General features: G+C 35.5%; 1 protein-coding gene across 1 annotated transcript in view; it reads right to left on the bottom strand.

Annotated features, from left to right (window-relative positions):
• SGCZ (sarcoglycan zeta) overlaps positions 1–18,537 on the bottom strand; it is a 1,031,148-nt gene that overhangs the window by 363,285 nt on the left and 649,326 nt on the right. The window contains exon 4 of the mRNA XM_063458048.1: positions 13,962–14,153. Within this exon, the coding sequence (XP_063314118.1) occupies positions 13,962–14,153 (192 nt within the window). The remainder of the gene's footprint in view (positions 1–13,961; positions 14,154–18,537) is intronic.

Genomic DNA, 18,537 nt, shown 5'->3' on the forward strand with positions numbered 1-18,537 from the left:
GCATAACATATGCGATGAACTCATTTAACCTCATAGATAGATCTTTGGCAGCAATTTCATCAAGAATTGCCTCAGATAATCCTTCTTTAAATGCAGAGATTAAACCGCTATTAGTCAAGTCTAGCTCAGAAGCCAAGGTGCATAATCTGAGCTAGACCAGTTCCCTTGTTTGATATGCATTAGGGCAGTGGAATTATTATCCTCCCTGCCCAATGGTTCAAATGTAAATTTGAATTCGGCAAGGAATTCCTGGTAGTTATACACAATACTTCTATTACTCTCCCATAAGGGATTGGCCCAAGTTAAGGCTTTACCTTTAAGTTGGTTCATTAGGCAACCAATCTTAGCTCTATCAATGGTAAAAGATCCCTGTGAGGCCTCAAAGTGGTACTCAATTTGACTCAGAAATCCCAGGCATTCTTGAATATTACCATCAAAATGCGGGGGAGGAGATAGGGAGATAGTAGGTGCCTTATATACTATAGGTAGAGGTTCTTTAGGCAGAGGTGACATAGTTGGAGAAACCTCAGGCTGTATGTGCGCTGTTTGAGTAAGAAGCGTACTGAAAGCCTGGGCTAAAATGATCCATACAGTAATCATTCTCCTCTAGCTTTCTCTTGCAAGCTGCTATGTGCTGACACCATTATGCAGGATCTAAAGCCCTGTCGTAATATCAGGATTACTAGTAGATCCAGCACGCAGAATTATATCACACCTAGGACTAAAGGTAACGTCTTACCGGGCCTTAGAGTAGTGGGACCTAATGTAACAGAGAATAGTCAGAATACTTGCCGAGGTCAGGGACACAGAAGGAGAAAAAAGGGAGGGTCGCACTCAGCTACAATTTTTCAACACGGGGTGCTACTGAGCATGGGTCAGCAAACCTCAAGAAATGTTGCAATAAATTTGCCTGGAAATTTTTTTTCATTAATAGGGACACAGATGGAGACACAACAATGAGGGAAAGCCAAACGTCAAGGATACTAGAATTCAGGGAAGTCAAAAACAAAGCCAAAGTCAATAACCAGAAATAGACGCTCAGGAACACACTCTCGGATAACCTACTAAGGGAAACCATGACAGGGCAATGAGAAGAAGTAAAAATATGTTTAAATAAGCCTCTTATGGATCTTATTGCCCGTAACCGGCCCTTGACCCCAGAAAGCGTGTGTGCGTCTTTTGCGTGACATCACACGCATGTTGACATCGTCATTGCCATGGGCAGACATGGGGCTATGAAATGGCGTGGATCTGCAGTGGCCGACATCCACCAACATGTTGCAGAAGTCCGGTATACTGGCGCATAGCTGCTGAGTGTTACAAGGTGAGGATGAATATGTTACAGAGTGTGAGAGAATAGTAGCCCACCAAACATAAAGAGGCAGGAGTAGTGCTATCAGAGGTGGACAGCCAGGTCTCTGTAAGTGAAAGTAGTGTGAGTGGGTTGGAGATGAAAAAGTTATGTATGGCTGTTGATTTTAAATTACTGCAGATGGAGCGGGCATTCCAGAGTACACACTGAATGATGGTAAGTGAGGGTAAAGGGTGATGAGGTTTGTGGGATTTTTGGTTTTCTTTAATAGCATTATGGCAGATTAAGTCAACATTGTCTAGAGTGCTTACTGTTGCCTACCCCTGAAATATTAAGGGTTGGATTAGAGAAAAGACTAGTGGTAAGGCCAGGGGCAGGGTTAGAGGAAAAGGTATACATGTATCATCATCTCTAGTCATCTCTAGTACATTTCATTGTACTAGAGAATAGGAATGGAATACAAATATTTAATGGCTACAATAGTGGGATATGCGTGGTATGTGCATATCCCCAAAATAAAAATCTGTGAAAAACACAAATAACTAAATATTTTGATAAAAAGATTACATAAAAAGTGCCAAAATGGACTGGAGGATATACTTTCTACAAATACTTTTGTATAGCGCTCTTGGATTTTGTTACTAGTATAAAAGTTGTAATCTCAGCATTCCCAATTTTGCTAAGTTTTAACTTTAATTCACTACTTTCAACATTTGTTTTATAAAATGAACTGACATTCTAGACATATTGGGCATTTTAACAATCAGGACTAATTAGTAAATCTATTTTATGTTAGTTTTCTTTTCTGTGTAATAATTATTAAGTATAAAACTGAGAGAAAAAAAAATGTTTATTCTTTTTTCAGTTGTTTATGACTGTATTTCTATTTAATAATACGTTATGTCTACTTATAGTGTATCAAGGAAAATTACCCCAAAAAATTGGAAATTAATAAAAAAAAAAATAATATTTTATGTATGGGTGTGCTTAAACAGAAAGTAGGAAAATTGTGGTAGAATGAAAGCATGGCACGTGTAACAAAGGCCTTATGAAAAAAAAATATATTTTTTATATTATATATTTATATTTATTAAATATATCATATAAAATATGTTAAAAATAGATTATTTATTTATGGCTCACTTTTTTCCATTTATTGGTTATATTTTGTTACTTGATCTATGAATCAAATGGTGTGAAAAATATATTATTTAATGTATATTTTGCAACACATTGGCCAGCTTATTTCCATTGTCTTTTTGTTCTTCTGAATTGGTTCCCTAATCAGAATCTTGGTTCCAGAACTCTACCAAGCAGAACTGACATTTGATGAAATTCAGGTGTTACAAAACATTTTCTATTTTTCGAAAAAAGATTAATTAATTCAAGCTCAATTTCCCTGCCACGCTCAAGTTTAATAAGAATTAGCTGCAACCCCCTTTGACAAAACATATTCCAAAATATATAAAAAATATTTTTTTTTTACTAAACTAAAGAAATCTGCTTGAGTAAAGCAGTAAAACCTAAGAACGCCAAAAACTTCATATCAAACTTTCTTCTCCTGTCAGTCCAAATGGATTTTTTTTTGTTTTTTTTCTTTAACAAACGTATTTGCATTTTTAATGTGTAGTACTATGTTTTTGCACCTGGCTTCTCTTTTCTTTTTTTTTTTTTTTTATAAATTACATTTTATGGCTGCTACTAAGAATATTTGCTTTCAAATGAAATGCAATTATTCTTTTTACAATGCACTTTGATGAGATGCAACATGTAAATTTATAGAATAATTACGATCTTTAACCCCTTCATTATAGACAACTTAGTTTTTGTTTGTATAAAGGGATTTGCCTTACTTCTTGTGATGAAGTAGTAAACACAAGCATAATTGATTTGACCTTTGAGCTACTTTCATAGTAAGGAAAAAAACGTAGTTTTGATACAAACTTTTCCATAAAAAATAATGTTTGAAAAGCAAACTTCATTTTTACTCAACAATTTCTGTTTGAAAATGTAACAATAGGAGTAATAAGACAAATACCTATTTTGTAATTGACTGAATATGATGATGTTGGCAAAGGCAAAGAGCTGTTAATATATTTGCCCATCTTACGTAGAACAATAAAAATCTTGAAATTGGCACTACGTAGAAAGTTGGTATGCTATGTCTGTTGAAGTGCACTCTATTTCCGACATCCATACTACCGGGGAGGTCGGATCCCTCCTCCACAGATTGTGCCAGGAAGTTGTGAAGCTTGGACGTCATCTACGTAATGAGGTCAGAATGTGGTAGTAATTACAGAATGCTGGGTGGCGGTAAAATGAATCTCCGGATGAACAGATAAAAACGAAACCCGAGAGGAGAGTTCAATGCACTTTGAGAAAGACCGCAAGGTTGAAACGCGTTAGTGAGTGGAACTGGACATTATTGTTTTGTCTTACAGTCCTTATTACTATTTTTATTTTGTATTATTTGGAAGTAAAAGTTTTTTAACTCTTCCATCTGACCATTGATTTCTACCTGGCAAAGGTGAACATTGGAAACTGCTTTTTTATACAGTATTATGCTATGTGTATTTGTTTGCTGTCATTTACAGAATTAACAAAAGGTCCCACAACTGTAAGTATTAACTATTTGTATTTTGCACCCCCCTCACTGTGTTTTTGTTGGTACTATATATGTAGTGTCTTTTGAGTGATTTTTTAGACACTGGGGGTAGTTGCTACTACATCACTTAGCGCCAAATCACCTGTATTTTAGCCTATTTTTAGGGTAAATACCTTCTTTTTCCTTATTTTATTTTGGGTTGTTAATGAGAATTTTCTATCCCACTCTTGTCCCCCTGGGTTTTAAAAACATTTAAAAGTCTATTTTTTTGTTTTTACTTTTTGTCCTTCTCCTTTCTTGAATTAGTTTTTTATTCAGTCGGTTTTTTGGTTTTTTAGATGCCATTTTGTCAGAATTGTATCGAAATTGACTAATTATCTTCTTTTTCACAATGTGAAACCCGAAGGAGGCAAGGGGGAAGAAGGGAGAAAACAGATAATAGTATAACTTCATCTATTGGAGTCAGGTATCAGCTATTCCCTTTTGTGTTCTTATTTTTATTAGCTGAAAATTTCCCCCAATTTTTTTTCAATCTCTTTCGGCAAACATCAAGTGTCTCTTATTTTACTCTGCAATTTTAACTGTCCTTCTTTTTCCCTATGTGTTTAAGAGCACACCCGTTTTATTTATATTTATTATTAAGGTTTCTCTCTTCTCCTTTGTCTACCTTTTTTTTAAAAAATATATTAGCCTCTTTCATCAGACCTCTTTCAAATAGGGAGCACTATATTTTTTATTTATTTATTTCTCCTCTTTCTTTACCTTTTTTCTTTCTCCTCTCTTTGTTACTCTTATTGTACATACATACAATACAATATATATTCAATTATAATTATTTTAGCAGTTTATACTGACTTCTCAGTCCCTTTTTTCTTAAGATGCCATTTTTGTCATGAAGCATCCTCCTCTCAGCCACCTTTTTTGTTAGTGCTTTATATTTATAAGGCTGTTTGAGCTCCCGCCACTCTCCCATCACAGCTCCTATTTGCAGCTTACTTGTCCTTATCCCTTCATGTTCAGCTCTGCACTCTGCCTTCTCCACACTACCTCTGTGACAGTGTGGGAGCCGTCTCAGCTCATCAACGTGGCGTGCGTGTGTAGTCACGTCACCATCTCCTCCCCCCAGGAATCGTCACAATTTATAATTAAGCTCAATACCTCAAATTTATTGAGGTATGGTGTAATCCAAATAATTTAAAAAAGCTCAATTGTGAGTGAATAACTTTATGAAAACTACATATTTTATAAAAAAAAAATGTAGACAAAAAGAATAATGTTTATTATGAAACAAAACATATGTTCGCAGTGTGAGTCAGGCAATGATTACAACCAAGAATTAAAAACAGCACAAATAATTATCCTGGATTACAAAACACATACTAAATTTAAATAGATATAAATTATCTGTTTTCCACAAAACAAACTTTTAATTATGTTTATATGATTTTAAAATACATTAACACAAATAATCTTCTTAAATCAGAAAACATATTTATTTAGAAAAGAACATACTCTTATTTTTTACGAGTTTTTTACAAGAGTGCAGCTCAAATTTTTACATTTGCTATAATTGTTTGCAAATACAATAGATGTAAAATATAGCATACAATGAAAATGTTAATAGTTTTCCTACAGCAAACCAAACATTTATTTTTGCTTTTCATTTTTTTATTACTGCTTTTGTTTGCACAGATGCAAAAATGCACATAAAATGAATATATTGACAACTATTTGCCATTGTATTTGAAACTATCTTTCCTTCTTGAACAATATTTAAAATTAAATGATTGAGTCACTTTAAATAGTCATATTTATTTGTTGTGCCATTATTTTTTGTAAATTAAAGGAGCAAGCCGTTCTGGATTTTTTTTTACCGTAATGTTTGTAGTATTAAATTAATTGCATTAATTATTAAAGCAAGCCATTCAGGATTTTTCACCATATTTTTTTTACCATAATATTACTATTATTCTTTAAGTGATGGCTCTGTGATCATGGCTTAAAAACTCACTGACTACCTGGCCAGGAACTATGACTCATGTATTTTTAATTATAAAAACAGAGAGCACTATTGTTTTGTCGTTTTACTTCCTTTTGAGCCTTGTGGTCCTATCTCCAGTTGGGAAAACCTACATCATTTTTTGTGAGTAACGTTCTACACCACCAAACACTGCCCATACTAAAGCTGATCATTTGCAAAATTAAATGTGAGTAATCCATCCTTATTTACATTTATTTACACTTCCTGCATTTGACATAATGTGCCATTGGATCTCCTCTGTGTTTTATTTTACATATTCATACAGATTTCACTAAGACACTGGTTCATCATCTCATCCTTTCCACAAGATCAGTTATCTACTTGTGAACTCCAGTTGTATCTTGGTCAACTACCAGCGATACTCTATCTTATTTAATTATAGACGTTGGACAGTTCATATTGATTTTATATTGTTCTTATTTTTTAAAAAAAATATTTTACAGTTTCATTATCAAGGTTTTTTATTTTGTATTTATTATCAGGGGCACAGTTTTGTTTTCTTTTTTACATGTACTTAAAAGATTTAGCAGGGATTCTCTTTTTTTTTTTGGTTTTCTGACTCTCCTCATAATTATTTTTGTTTGGTTAGTTAGTGCTGATCCTTTCCTTCTAGTTCTCTTTGAACAAATACATAATAGGTGTGACGAAGTGCCCTTCGCCACTTGGGCCTGGAGAGGACTGCTTGCCAGCCTCTTGCCATGTGATTATGGTCCCTGGGAGATTGGGCCCTTTAAAAACAGTATTCGGCCCTAACAGAGTGCATGTCACTCATTCTGGCCCTTTAAATACAGTGGGGCCATTCGGTACTTGCCCTGTGTGAGCGGTGATACCCCAGATAGCTATGCCATGGAGCCTATTCATATAATGAAAGACTATGGGAAAGACTTTAGCTCCATGGCGATTAAACTGTATTCGTGTGGTCTGGGTGCCATTCACCTAATAATGTGCACCCAGACCTGAGCTATCTGGGGATATGTAACATGTCTGTGTTTGGTGTAATAAAAGTGACTTTATATATTTTAAAACATAATCCTGTATTTAGGTCCCCACATGTGTAATGGAGTTTTGTCTTTGACCTGGGAGATAATTGGATTACTTCTCCAATTATCTCCAGGGCAGAAGGGAGGAAGCCAGGATGCATTGTGGGGATGTTTTACTTTTACTGTTTGAGCCAGATTAAAATACTGCCAGCCAGGGGGAACAAAAGATACTTTTACTAACTTTTGAACCCCTGGTCTGATTCATGCATTTTAATATGTTGTTCCCCTGAATGGATTGATTGTGGATATGTATTTTTATGTGAATGTCATGTATGGTTTTAAAGTTACAGAGTATGTGTGGAAACTGTATTTTTACTGTATGTAATAATTATGTTAACTGCTTATCTGAGGGGAGGGGATGTGTGCGTTTTACTGTTACTTGATTGGTTGTTTTATGCCTCCCCCTGGGTGTGTCCTGGATGTGCACAACTGTAATAAAAAGCAGGCTGGGTGTTCCAGACGAGAGACCACTGCTTGACCCTCAACACTGAGCCTTGTCTCGTTCTTGGGGGGATTCACTGTATGCTGTTGGAGATTGATTGCTAGGAGTGTAAGCTGATGTATGCTTTTCCTGTTCGTCTGCTAGCAGCTATTCGTGAGGTTCCAGTTTGGAGTGCTATTTTGTATCCAGTTCGGGAGTTTGGTGTTCTTCAGTAGCTGTGCCTGTCTCTCAGAAAGGGGCATATCGCCTAAACAGATTTTAACCCCTTGTCTGCGGTCCGTTACAATAGGCTATTAAATTATCGTTATAAAATTAGACTGTATGTAAAAAAAAAATGTTCTTATTATGGTTAAATTAGGATTACAGAAGGCATGCCATGTATTGAACAGGGAAAATTACATTTGTCAGATTTACAGGACATTTAACTTTAGTTTGGAACAGTATATTATTCCTCTCAGGAGAGAACATTTACTTTCATTAGTGACTAATAGGTAAGCATATTTTAATAAAAGAATATTAAACATGGTTAAGAAACTTCATAATTTCATGGCAGGTTACATAAGTCATGAAAAGACTTGAATTAAAAAAAAATCTATCTTCAGACACATTGCAAACTAAAAGACATAAGATATAATGTCATAAATTCTGTTCAAAATTGACCTTCAAAATAGTTGTGCTTTCAACTCACAATACTTTTTAAATGCTGAGTACAGAGCCTGGACCTTCTTTGTACTAGTTTGAATTGGGCAGTTATACAGAGTAGGCATTTCTTCTCTTTTCTTCCAAATCTAGTGTATCTTGAATTTTAGTGAAATTAAGAACCATTTTTAATACTCTTTTTCTTTTTGCCTAGTCCACACAATTACAAATATGATCTCTCAACTGTACATATGCATGTTCTAAAGCACATTATTTGAGTAAAAAAATCTAATTGCTAATCTGATATAATCAGTTTTAAAAGTTATAACTTTGTTGTCAACAGCTGTGGACATATCTTGTTATAGTCTAAAACTGTAAATAAGAAGGGTAATTAGTTTATATATAAAAACTAGATATAAAAATATCCTCATTGCTAAAAATGTCTCATTAAGCTTCCCATTAGAAACTTTTGAAAGAAATTCAAATAAATTAACCACATTTATCTACAAGGCCATATAAATGTATCTAGCATCTTTGCAGGAGAAATACATTTAGTTTTCTCAAGTGGTTCATTTAATTAAATTAATTTGTCTTAATGAAAGATTATGTAGTGCCTTTAATGGTACAGAATAGCTGTTTAGATTGGTCTGGCATCCATGGTTGAATAGACTATATTCATGGTAATTAAATTGTACTTTAAAGTCAAGAATTATATGGCAATTGTTGATTATCATTATGTGTTACACTATAGAAAAGCAGATTGATATTCCAAATGATAACAATTATATGTTCCTTCCCATAGAAAATCCATTTGGAGCCTCTTTTATCACTTTTATAAATCCAAATACATTAAGATAACATTTTAATAACCAATGCATTACGTTAGCAATATAACATTGTCAAGCAATGTTTGCATGACAAATGGCGTGTTAGATAAATTATTAGTACATTTTTAAAGTATAACAGATGTCACGGACCCAAGGATCCGCTTACTTGGGTGGTAATATTACAAGGGACATTAGTTGTTTCAAGTTATTTGAATTATATGGACAAAATGGAGCTGAGTATTTGCTTGTTTTGGTGGGGCTGAAGGTTGTTTTCAGCAAGAAAAAACAAGGAGTTATGGGAAGAGAACTTGATGGGGTACTGTATGTATGCACCCTATTGTATGCAAATGATCCTCTGTGGGTTTAAATACCTCTACACAGCTGCAATAATGCCATTTCTGTTACACCTATACATGTAGTCTCGACTCATGGTGTGGGGTAAAGTCTATAATCACTCGCTACATCTCACCTTTGAATGCTGTTCAGAGTAGTTAGAGATGGGCATCTGAGTGCTCCTAATGGCACTAAATACATTGACTCAGCAAGGCGATTCAGGATAGTCCGAAAATAGCCTAGGAAGCCGATAAGCAATGGAGGTACTCAGACGGTACTCAGATTTTCTACAAAATGTAGGAGTCTGTTTCATTTGAAACATTTAAATTAATATCTTATTGAAATACTTCTCAAAAGGTATATATGCAAAAAAAGGCATTTGGAAAATATCAGTTTAGGAATGATAAATGCTAATGCAACAAAGTAACATTCATTAGAAAAATCTATTTATATAAACTCTAATTAGTTTTTCACCTAGTTTTTGCTTTCAAATATTAAATTTCAAATATTAAATTTCCTCACTCCTAGGGTGGAAAAAAGCAAATTTGAATTATCAAGTTGCAGATTGCAAAATAAAGACAAGCGCCAGAATTGTTGACAATTTAAGAATTACATAGTAATGGTGGATAAAAGACTGTTGGGATATTTGGGACAGCCTAAGCACCAGAACCACAGCAACTTAATGTTGTGGTTCTGAGGCAATAGTATTGTCCCTGCAGGCACAGTAGTGTAAAAACTGCAATTTCTGAGTAAAAGTGTTGCTTACATTGTTGCCTAATGCCATCTTGAGTGGCTGTCAGTTGGATATCCAAATCTTCATTTTAAGCCACATTTGTTCTAAAGTAAACAGGTTCACGTTTTCAAGCCTACAGTTTTCAAATCTAAATAGAACACTATCCCGACATTGAGAGTAGAAGTTCCATCCACATACATTTTCTAAATAAGTTGTTTTGGTAAAAAAAGGAAGCAAAAAGAGATTTTTAAATAAATGTATAATTACAATGATTGGTTTGTGTGCTAATTGAATGGATTATTGAGCAAATAAGATGTTGTTAACATTTCACAGAAATATGAGCAGCCCTAAAGTTTACCTAATTCTTTCTATGTACAACCATCAAAATTGTGATATCTGATTTCCTATTTTCTATAGTACTGTTGGGACATATGTGTTTGTACTATACTCAAATTCCAAGGGTGGAAATGCATGTGGTCCAAAAGGTAACAAAATCTACATCCAATGGTACTGTTTGGGTAGAAACACAGCACTGTTGTGTGAGTACAGTTTGCAATACCCAAATGTGAAATTTAAGTAGCAAAAGTGTATTTTTAATAACTATTCTAGACACAAGTGGCTACATTTTGAAATAAATTGTATTGCACTTCAAATGTCATTTCTCTGAAATCATTAAGCTTGACAAGGCATAATTACCTTAACCATATACTTCGCAGGTTACTGAACCAATACTTTCAATTCACTACAAGGTATCTAGATTTGGCTCAGTAGATATATTGTTTTAGTTCTCAATTTTAACATTTGATCGCATACAGATTTGTTTGATTGAAAAGAATTTGTTCTGCACTAATAATTGCCTTTTTTTTAAATAATTTTCCTCTTAGAACTAAATTGTAGTGCAATAGGCCTTGATATATGTAATTGGCAAGTGAACTCCATTTTTAAAACATTACATTTAAAATGATGTATTGATAAAAATAATATTATTTAAAAGTGTATTTCTTGCCCATGGCTACTTCAATAGCAATAAATTATGTTCTTTAAGAAAAAAAAGTTAGAAAAGATAACTAATATAAACATAGGTTCACTTAGAATTTCAAAATAAACTGAATACAAATTTCAATAAAGAATTAGGAATATGACACAAATATATGTTTGCAGTATAATAAACATAGCAATTGCATTGTCCATACAACTTTGTGACTGACATTACCTATACATTAATATACATTTCACAGCTCAGAAACAAATGGAATATTGGATTATTGGGTTATGAATAAAGCTTAAATAATTGATGGAACGCATATGAAAATATTATAATTTAAACTATAATAGTAACCACTGTAAATATATGCAATGCTTTCATAGGGGAACTTAATATATATATCAATTTCAATGTAACTATTAAGGCTTAGAAGTATAATTATCATACAGAACTGTTTCAGTGACTCTTTTAAATGGTTACAATGAAATCATTTGATACTTTTTTAAATACAAGATATAACGGCAGAAATAATGTTTATGTTAATAATGCGTACATTTCATTACCTCCAAAAATATGTTTGGGTCTTTTTTGGATCAACTGAGTAAAACGGACAGAAAAATAAAACTGCAGGGTGCAGTCTACAAAAAAAAAAAAAAAAAAAAAAGTCCTTTATATGATAATGTAGTGCTACAAAGAATATATAGGGTCATTTTTAAATAATTATAGCATCTAATCACCCATAAGTTTAGCCTAATGAAAAAAAGATGTCTGATTTTTGTCTCTAGCAGAATTCTATATTTTCTTTTTAATTATACAAAAATTTAGCAATTATATGCAGTCATATTATAAATTAGATTATGCAATATTTATTGGTAACAAAGACTTTTGCTAGAGAATGGGTTCACTTGCATACTGAAAGAGCCTTGGGCTTACTTGGTTCATGTTTAATATATATTAACATAACATTGTGACCTGTGACGGAATTACCGCAGTCACAGGGGTCGCAGCTGCGACCGGGCCCATCACTCCAGGTCACCCTTCGGCCCCTGTGACTACAGTACCCGCAAGCTAAGTAATGCAGCCACAGTCCGCACGGTATTGAAGGGGTCCTTAACAACATGGGCCATCCGATTTCAATGTATTTTAAGGGGGCCCGGTCAATTCCGTGGCGCTTTAACAGGGGGCCCCTTGTGATGACATCAGATGCTGGAAGGAAGTGACTGCCCTGATCACTTCCTCCCAGCAACCACCGGGAGCTGCACGGGAGGGGGAAGGAGAGGAGGGAGTCAGAGTGGGAACTCTAACTCCCATCAGCCTAAGCCACCACTGGACCACAGGGAAGTCACCCTCCTGCATCTAAAAAGTAGGAAACAGGAGTGTGACTAAAACATTTTGTATATATGTCTGTATATGTGTGTGTTTGTGTGTATGTGTGTCTAAACATAGAAACATAGAAACATAGAATGTGACGGCAGATAAGAACCATTCAGCCCATCTAGTCTGCCCAATTTTCTAAATACTTTCATTAGTCCCTGGCCTTATCTTATAGTTAGGATAGCCTTATGCCTATCCCACGCATGCTTAAACTCCTTTACTGTGTTAACCTCTACCACTTCAGCTGGAAGGCTATTCCATGCATCCACTACCCTCTCAGTAAAGTAATACTTCCTGATATTATTTTTAAACCTTTGTCCCTCTAATTTAAGACTATGTCCTCTTGTTGTGGTAGTTTTTCTTCTTTTAAATATAGTCTCCTCCTTTACTGTGTTGATTCCCTTTATGTATTTAAATGTTTCTATCATATCCCCCCTGTCTCGTCTTTCCTCCAAGCTATACATGTTAAGATCCTTTAACCTTTCCTGGTAAGTTTTATCCTGCAATCCATGAACCAGTTTAGTAGCCCTTCTTTGAACTCTCTCTAAGGTATCAATATCCTTCTGAAGATGGGGTCTCCAGTACTGTGTACAGTACTCCAAGTGAGGTCTCACCAGTGTTCTGTACAATGGCATGAGCACTTCCCTCTTTCTACTGCTAATACCTCTCCCTATACAACCAAGCATTCTGCTAGCATTTCCTGCTGCTCTATAACATTGTCTGCCTACCTTTAAGGCATCTGAAATAATTACCCCTAAATCCCTTTCCTCAGATGTTGAGGTTAGGACTCTATCAAATATTCTGTACTCTGCCCTTGGGTTTTTACGTCCAAGATGCATTATCTTGCACTTATCCACATTAAATCTGTATGAATGTTTCTCTTTATGTGTGTCTGTATGTAAGTGTGCATGTATGTCTGTCTATGTGTCTGTATATGTGTGTCTGTGTGTGTGTGTTTGTATGTATGTGTGTGTCTGTATGTATGTGTGCTTGTATGTGCGTGTCTGTGTGTAAGTGTGTGTCTCTGTATATGTGTGTGTGTATCTGTTTGTCTGCATGTGTGTGGGGGGACTTATGGGAGAGGGAGGATAGACGTATGGGTGGGTGGTGGGGTGGGAACATATGGTAGGGGGAGGATAGACGTTTGGGGGGATAGCGGGGGGTAGACGTATGGAAGGGAGCCAAGGGCATTTTCGCACCAGGGCCCCGTGGTTTCTAGTTACGCCTCTGATTATGACCTAACATAAAAATGCCATGCAACGCTTACACTACCCATTAGCAACATGTTAAAATGATAGCATTTGAATATAAAGAATATAGTAACACATAGAAATTGTTATCTATTCCTGTTTAGTAAAACAAACACCAGAATCCCAACAGCAATGGCAACAAACTCTCATATACTCAAGTAAAGGAATCATTGAATCCAAATACATATAGGGATAATTGATCAGGGTGACACAATTGACAAACTTCCCCTATGCATTTTCTTCGATACAGTCAAACCGCACCACACCTACGTGTACTGTCTGCTATAGACATTATAGAAAAGTAACTAGTTAGCAGCCATCAAGAACAAACAATTTAAGATACTGAACTTATAGGAAAATAAATGAATAAATGTACTTACCACAGTGAAATTCATAACTTTCAAAATCCATATTGTCATTGCTAAATTAACAATCATGGTAACCAACAGAAGAAGAACAAAGAAGTATAGGCATCTCTTCCGCCATCCATAAATTCCCACATGGTAAAATTGAGTATTTTCAGTTCTAAGACTATTTTGTTGTGTGGCTAATATATACTGTTCTCGTGTCATCTGGGAAAAAAACAAGGAAAAACAAAACCCAGATATATAAGTAAATGAAGTATAAAAATATGACAGATATTTACCAGAAAACATTGTCTCAAAACATTGAAATACACCGAAAGAGACATTACCTTAGTATACAATAGAACATAATACTGAATAAGGGAAAATGAGGCACAAGCCTTTGAGCCAAAGAAATGTACGAGAAGCTGGAATATTGTGATAAAAGGTTCTCATATTGAATGCAAGTGAATACACTTTAATCTATTGCAAGGGATAAGAAATAAGCCCTTTAAAATGCTAGAATTGAATTATTCAAAACATCTCATTTAATCAGTATATCATCAATTTCTAACAGCCAATTTTTCTTCTGTAGAGAATAGTCTGCATAATTCACACGTTTTCTACAGCTGTTTTTTATTTTCAGCCTGTTATTTATTACTGGGTATGTGTGTTCTTTTGAAAAGGAACCTTTTCACATCTGAAAAGTAATACAAGCACAAAATACCTTATTTTGTTAGCAAAAGTTAAGATAATAAAACTGAGTTTATCAGAAACTGCAATGTATGTACTATTCAAAAGAAGAGGATTCTGTTTCAAATATACAAATTAGATATGCATTGTCTTTTACCTACACGTATAGTATACAGCTCTCTAAAAATGAACATCCCTGAGGAGGGGGCAGGATTAGATTTTTGTGGTCTGCAAACGTTGTTGCATCAATGCGAACAGTTACCATATTTTCAGAATATCAGATGAGCCGCAATATAAGATGCACCCATATATTTTAAATTGAAAATTAGAAAACAAAAATAAAAAAATGGTGCCATAATTACAGTAATTTTAAGGTTATGTGTATGGGGAATATAGAAAAAAAATTATGTATAGGGGATGTGGTATATGTGTATGGTATGTTGTGTGTGTGTGTGTGTGTGTGTGTGTGTGTGTGTGTTTATTGTGTGTACTGTCTGTAAACTTGTGGTGTGGAATCTGTGGTGGTCAGATGAGCAGCTTTATATCCATTTTTAAAATATTTTTTCAATCTATATTTATTGTTAATCTTCCCTCTCTGCCTCTTATCTCTGGCTATTGCAGAGGGACACTACATTCCCTGGTGGTTCAGTGGTACTGCAGTGGCTTACCTTTGCACATCTGCTGGTTGCAGGCTCTTCTTGTGAGCCCTGGAATTGTACAGCATCAGAGCATTGCTGTGGTAAACTGCAGAGAGAGTCTACCAGGTTCATCTCTAACTATAGAAATCTGCAATGACCCGGGGAGGGAAATATTTCATCTTCCTCACCAAGTCTGAATGCAGCCCTAGATACACTGACCAGCCACAACATAAAAACCACCTGCCTTACATCGTGCTGCCAAAACAGCTATAATGCATCAAGTCATGTACTCCACAAGACCTCTGAACATGTTCTGTGGTATCTGGCACCAAGACATTAGCAGCAGATTATTTAACTCCTGCAAGTTGCAAAGTGGAGCCTCCATAGATCAGATTTGTTGTCCCAGCACATCCCACAGATGCTCAATCTGTGGAATTTGGAGGCAAAGGTTTTGTTTCTGAAACCATTTCTAAACAAATGTCATGTTTCTGAAACCATTCCTAAACAAATGTGGCAGTGTGCATTATGCTGCTGAAGGTTCCACTGCCATATGAGAACACTATTGCCATGAAAGGGTTTTCAACAATCTCTAGGTAGGTGGTACATGTTAAAGTAACATCCACATGAATGCCAGAACACCCGGTTTCTAAGCAAGACATTACCAAGACATTGCAAGACTTCCCTGTCAGATTCTTGAATTTTTTTAAGACATACAAGACTGCTTTTAGTACCCTGAAATTTGAGGAATTAACCATTTCTACCTCTGACCATGTTCTTTGACACATCAGGTAATTTATGTGAGCTCCCTGTGGCAAAACCAACCTCGCCACTGGGCACTGGAGAAGCCTGGTTGCCAGCCTCCTGCCTCATGACTATGCCCCCTCTCATCAGCCCATGCTAAACGTAAACCCCATGGTGATTTGACTGTGTTTGTGGGATCTGAGCGCTGTTTGGATATATTGAGCGCTCAGATCCAAGCCATCTGGGCATAGGTTGAATGTGGGGGTTCTGTTCAGTATGATAGGCGTTATGTATTTTTGTGTATTTTTGCTGTTGTTGTGAATAGAGATATTTTCTGTACCTGGAGATAGTTGCCTTACCACACCCAGTTAAGCCAATTATCTCCAGGATAGAGGAACTGGTTTTGGGCAGAAAAGCCATGCTTCAGTTGGTCACAAAGGACTTCGACCTAACTTTTAAACCAATGGAAGGAATTTTATGTGAATGTGATGTATACTTTTAAAGTTATGAATATTGTGTAAAACTGTGTATTTTCCTGCCTGTGATAATTACGTTAGCCCAGTGTTTTCAGTAATTATATCACAGGCAGAGGGGAGGATTTTGCTGGAATGAATGGGAGTGTTTATCTGTGTTGTATGTTTTGATTGGATGTTCCACAAAACTCTGTGGGTGGGACTTTGTCTGTAAAATGTGTATATAAGGCCAATAAAGACACAGCTCAGTCTGTTCCTGTTTTGACCCTCAACACAGAGCCTTGTCTCATTCTTGGGGGGATTTATTGTATGCTGTTCCAGTTCGACTGCTAGGAGTGTAAACCTTTCGTATGGTTTTTCCTATTCGACTGTTTGGAGCATTCGTATGGTTCTGGTTCGGCTGTTTACAGCATTTATATGGTTTCCTGTTCAGCGGATTGGTGTCTTTGGTAGCTGCCTATATATCTGGAAGGGAATATCTACTAAACGGCTTTTAACCCCTTTTATGCCTCAGGGTGCCGTTACACTACCCAACCTGACTTAAATATGGAATGACTTTAATGCCTTCTTCTCTTAAAAGAGCGATAATTGGTGCCAAAACTTTCGTAAAAAACCTTGGAGCAGAAAAAAAGGCCGAAAGGAAGAGCACTGAATTAAAAAAGTAGAATTTGCCCTTTTTTATTGCGCACTGTGGAAATTGTCTGGACATCCTGGCTATAGGAATATGAAGGTAGGCATCTTTTAGTTCTAAGGTAGCCATTATATCTCCTTCCTGTAGTATATGAGTAACAGAAAAGGTGGTTTTCATCCTGGTTGGTTTCATACTTTCCAAACCAAAGATGGTTTCAAACTTTCGAAAAGCTTCTTCTTTTCTCATTGTTTGGTAGGAAGAGACTAGAAATACTGGATTTAGATTTTCTGAAAGCTGTATTTTTTATCCGAATTCTACGATCTTTAGAATCCATGGATTTGTCTCCTTCCATCTTTGAAGAAAGTGAGAAAGTCTTCCTCCTACTTTCTTGGCATCAGAATCTCTTATTGTTTGCCAGTCTGTTATCTCTTTTTTCTTCAAACTTGGTGTCCTTTTGTCTCCGAAAATGACAACATCTCTCCTAAAAACCTCTATGGTTCTTGTATTGGAAATTTGTATAGCCAAGTCTCCATGTGAATTTATTTTCCTGAGGCAGGGCTTTCTTCGTTTCTGACATCTGCCTGATTATTTCTTCTAAAGGTGACCTGAAAAAGTTTCTTTCTTTTTTTGCATAGGGCAGATTTGGAGGCCGTCCAGATTCTTAACCATAGTGCTCTCCTTGAGACTGAAGTAAGACCCATAATCTATGTGGATAGTTTTAGGATTTCTACCACTGTGTCAAAAATATAATCAGAGGATAACCTTAGGTTAAACATAACTTGGGCTAGATCCTTATCTTTATCTGTCAAGTGGTCTTCTAGAGCCTGAATCCAAAACCCTTGTGCTTTAGCCACTGAAACACCTGCTAATGCGGCTTTTCACTGAAAACAAGCCACTTCTTCCATTCTGTCTGCATGAGCTCTACTAGTTTAGGTTGTACTGGAAAACCTTTTTTAGTAGCTCTAGATGTGTATTCTTCCTACAGAGTTGAAGATACTTCTTTCATAAATCTACAAATCTTATTTTGTGGAAAACCAACTTCCAAATCTGGTGAACTATTGGATTCATCTGAGGAGGCTGAACATTCTCCTGATGATAAGTCCGATCCAGAGGAAGATCATCTTCTTTCGTGATGTTTTTCCTTCTGGACCTGTACTGGTGCTGGAATATTGGATTTGCAGATTCTTTAAAAGCCTCAAAGGTCTGTAAAAGGTTGTCTTGAAACCAGGATTCAAATGTATTTATCTCTCATGATCACCCTTATACACTTTCACATTATTCATCTACACACACTGGTATTTTAACACATTAATATATTTTTTATTATTCAAATTTTTCATTTTTTTATTTTCTCTTCTTTTCTCTTTCATCTCACTTCACTTTTTTTTAACCAAGCAAAACCTAAAAAAAATGTTTCATAATCTCTCACTATAGGA

Source organism: Pelobates fuscus, chromosome 6 (assembly GCF_036172605.1).
Source record: "Pelobates fuscus isolate aPelFus1 chromosome 6, aPelFus1.pri, whole genome shotgun sequence".
In the NCBI taxonomy this organism is placed as follows: Eukaryota; Metazoa; Chordata; class Amphibia; order Anura; family Pelobatidae; genus Pelobates; species Pelobates fuscus.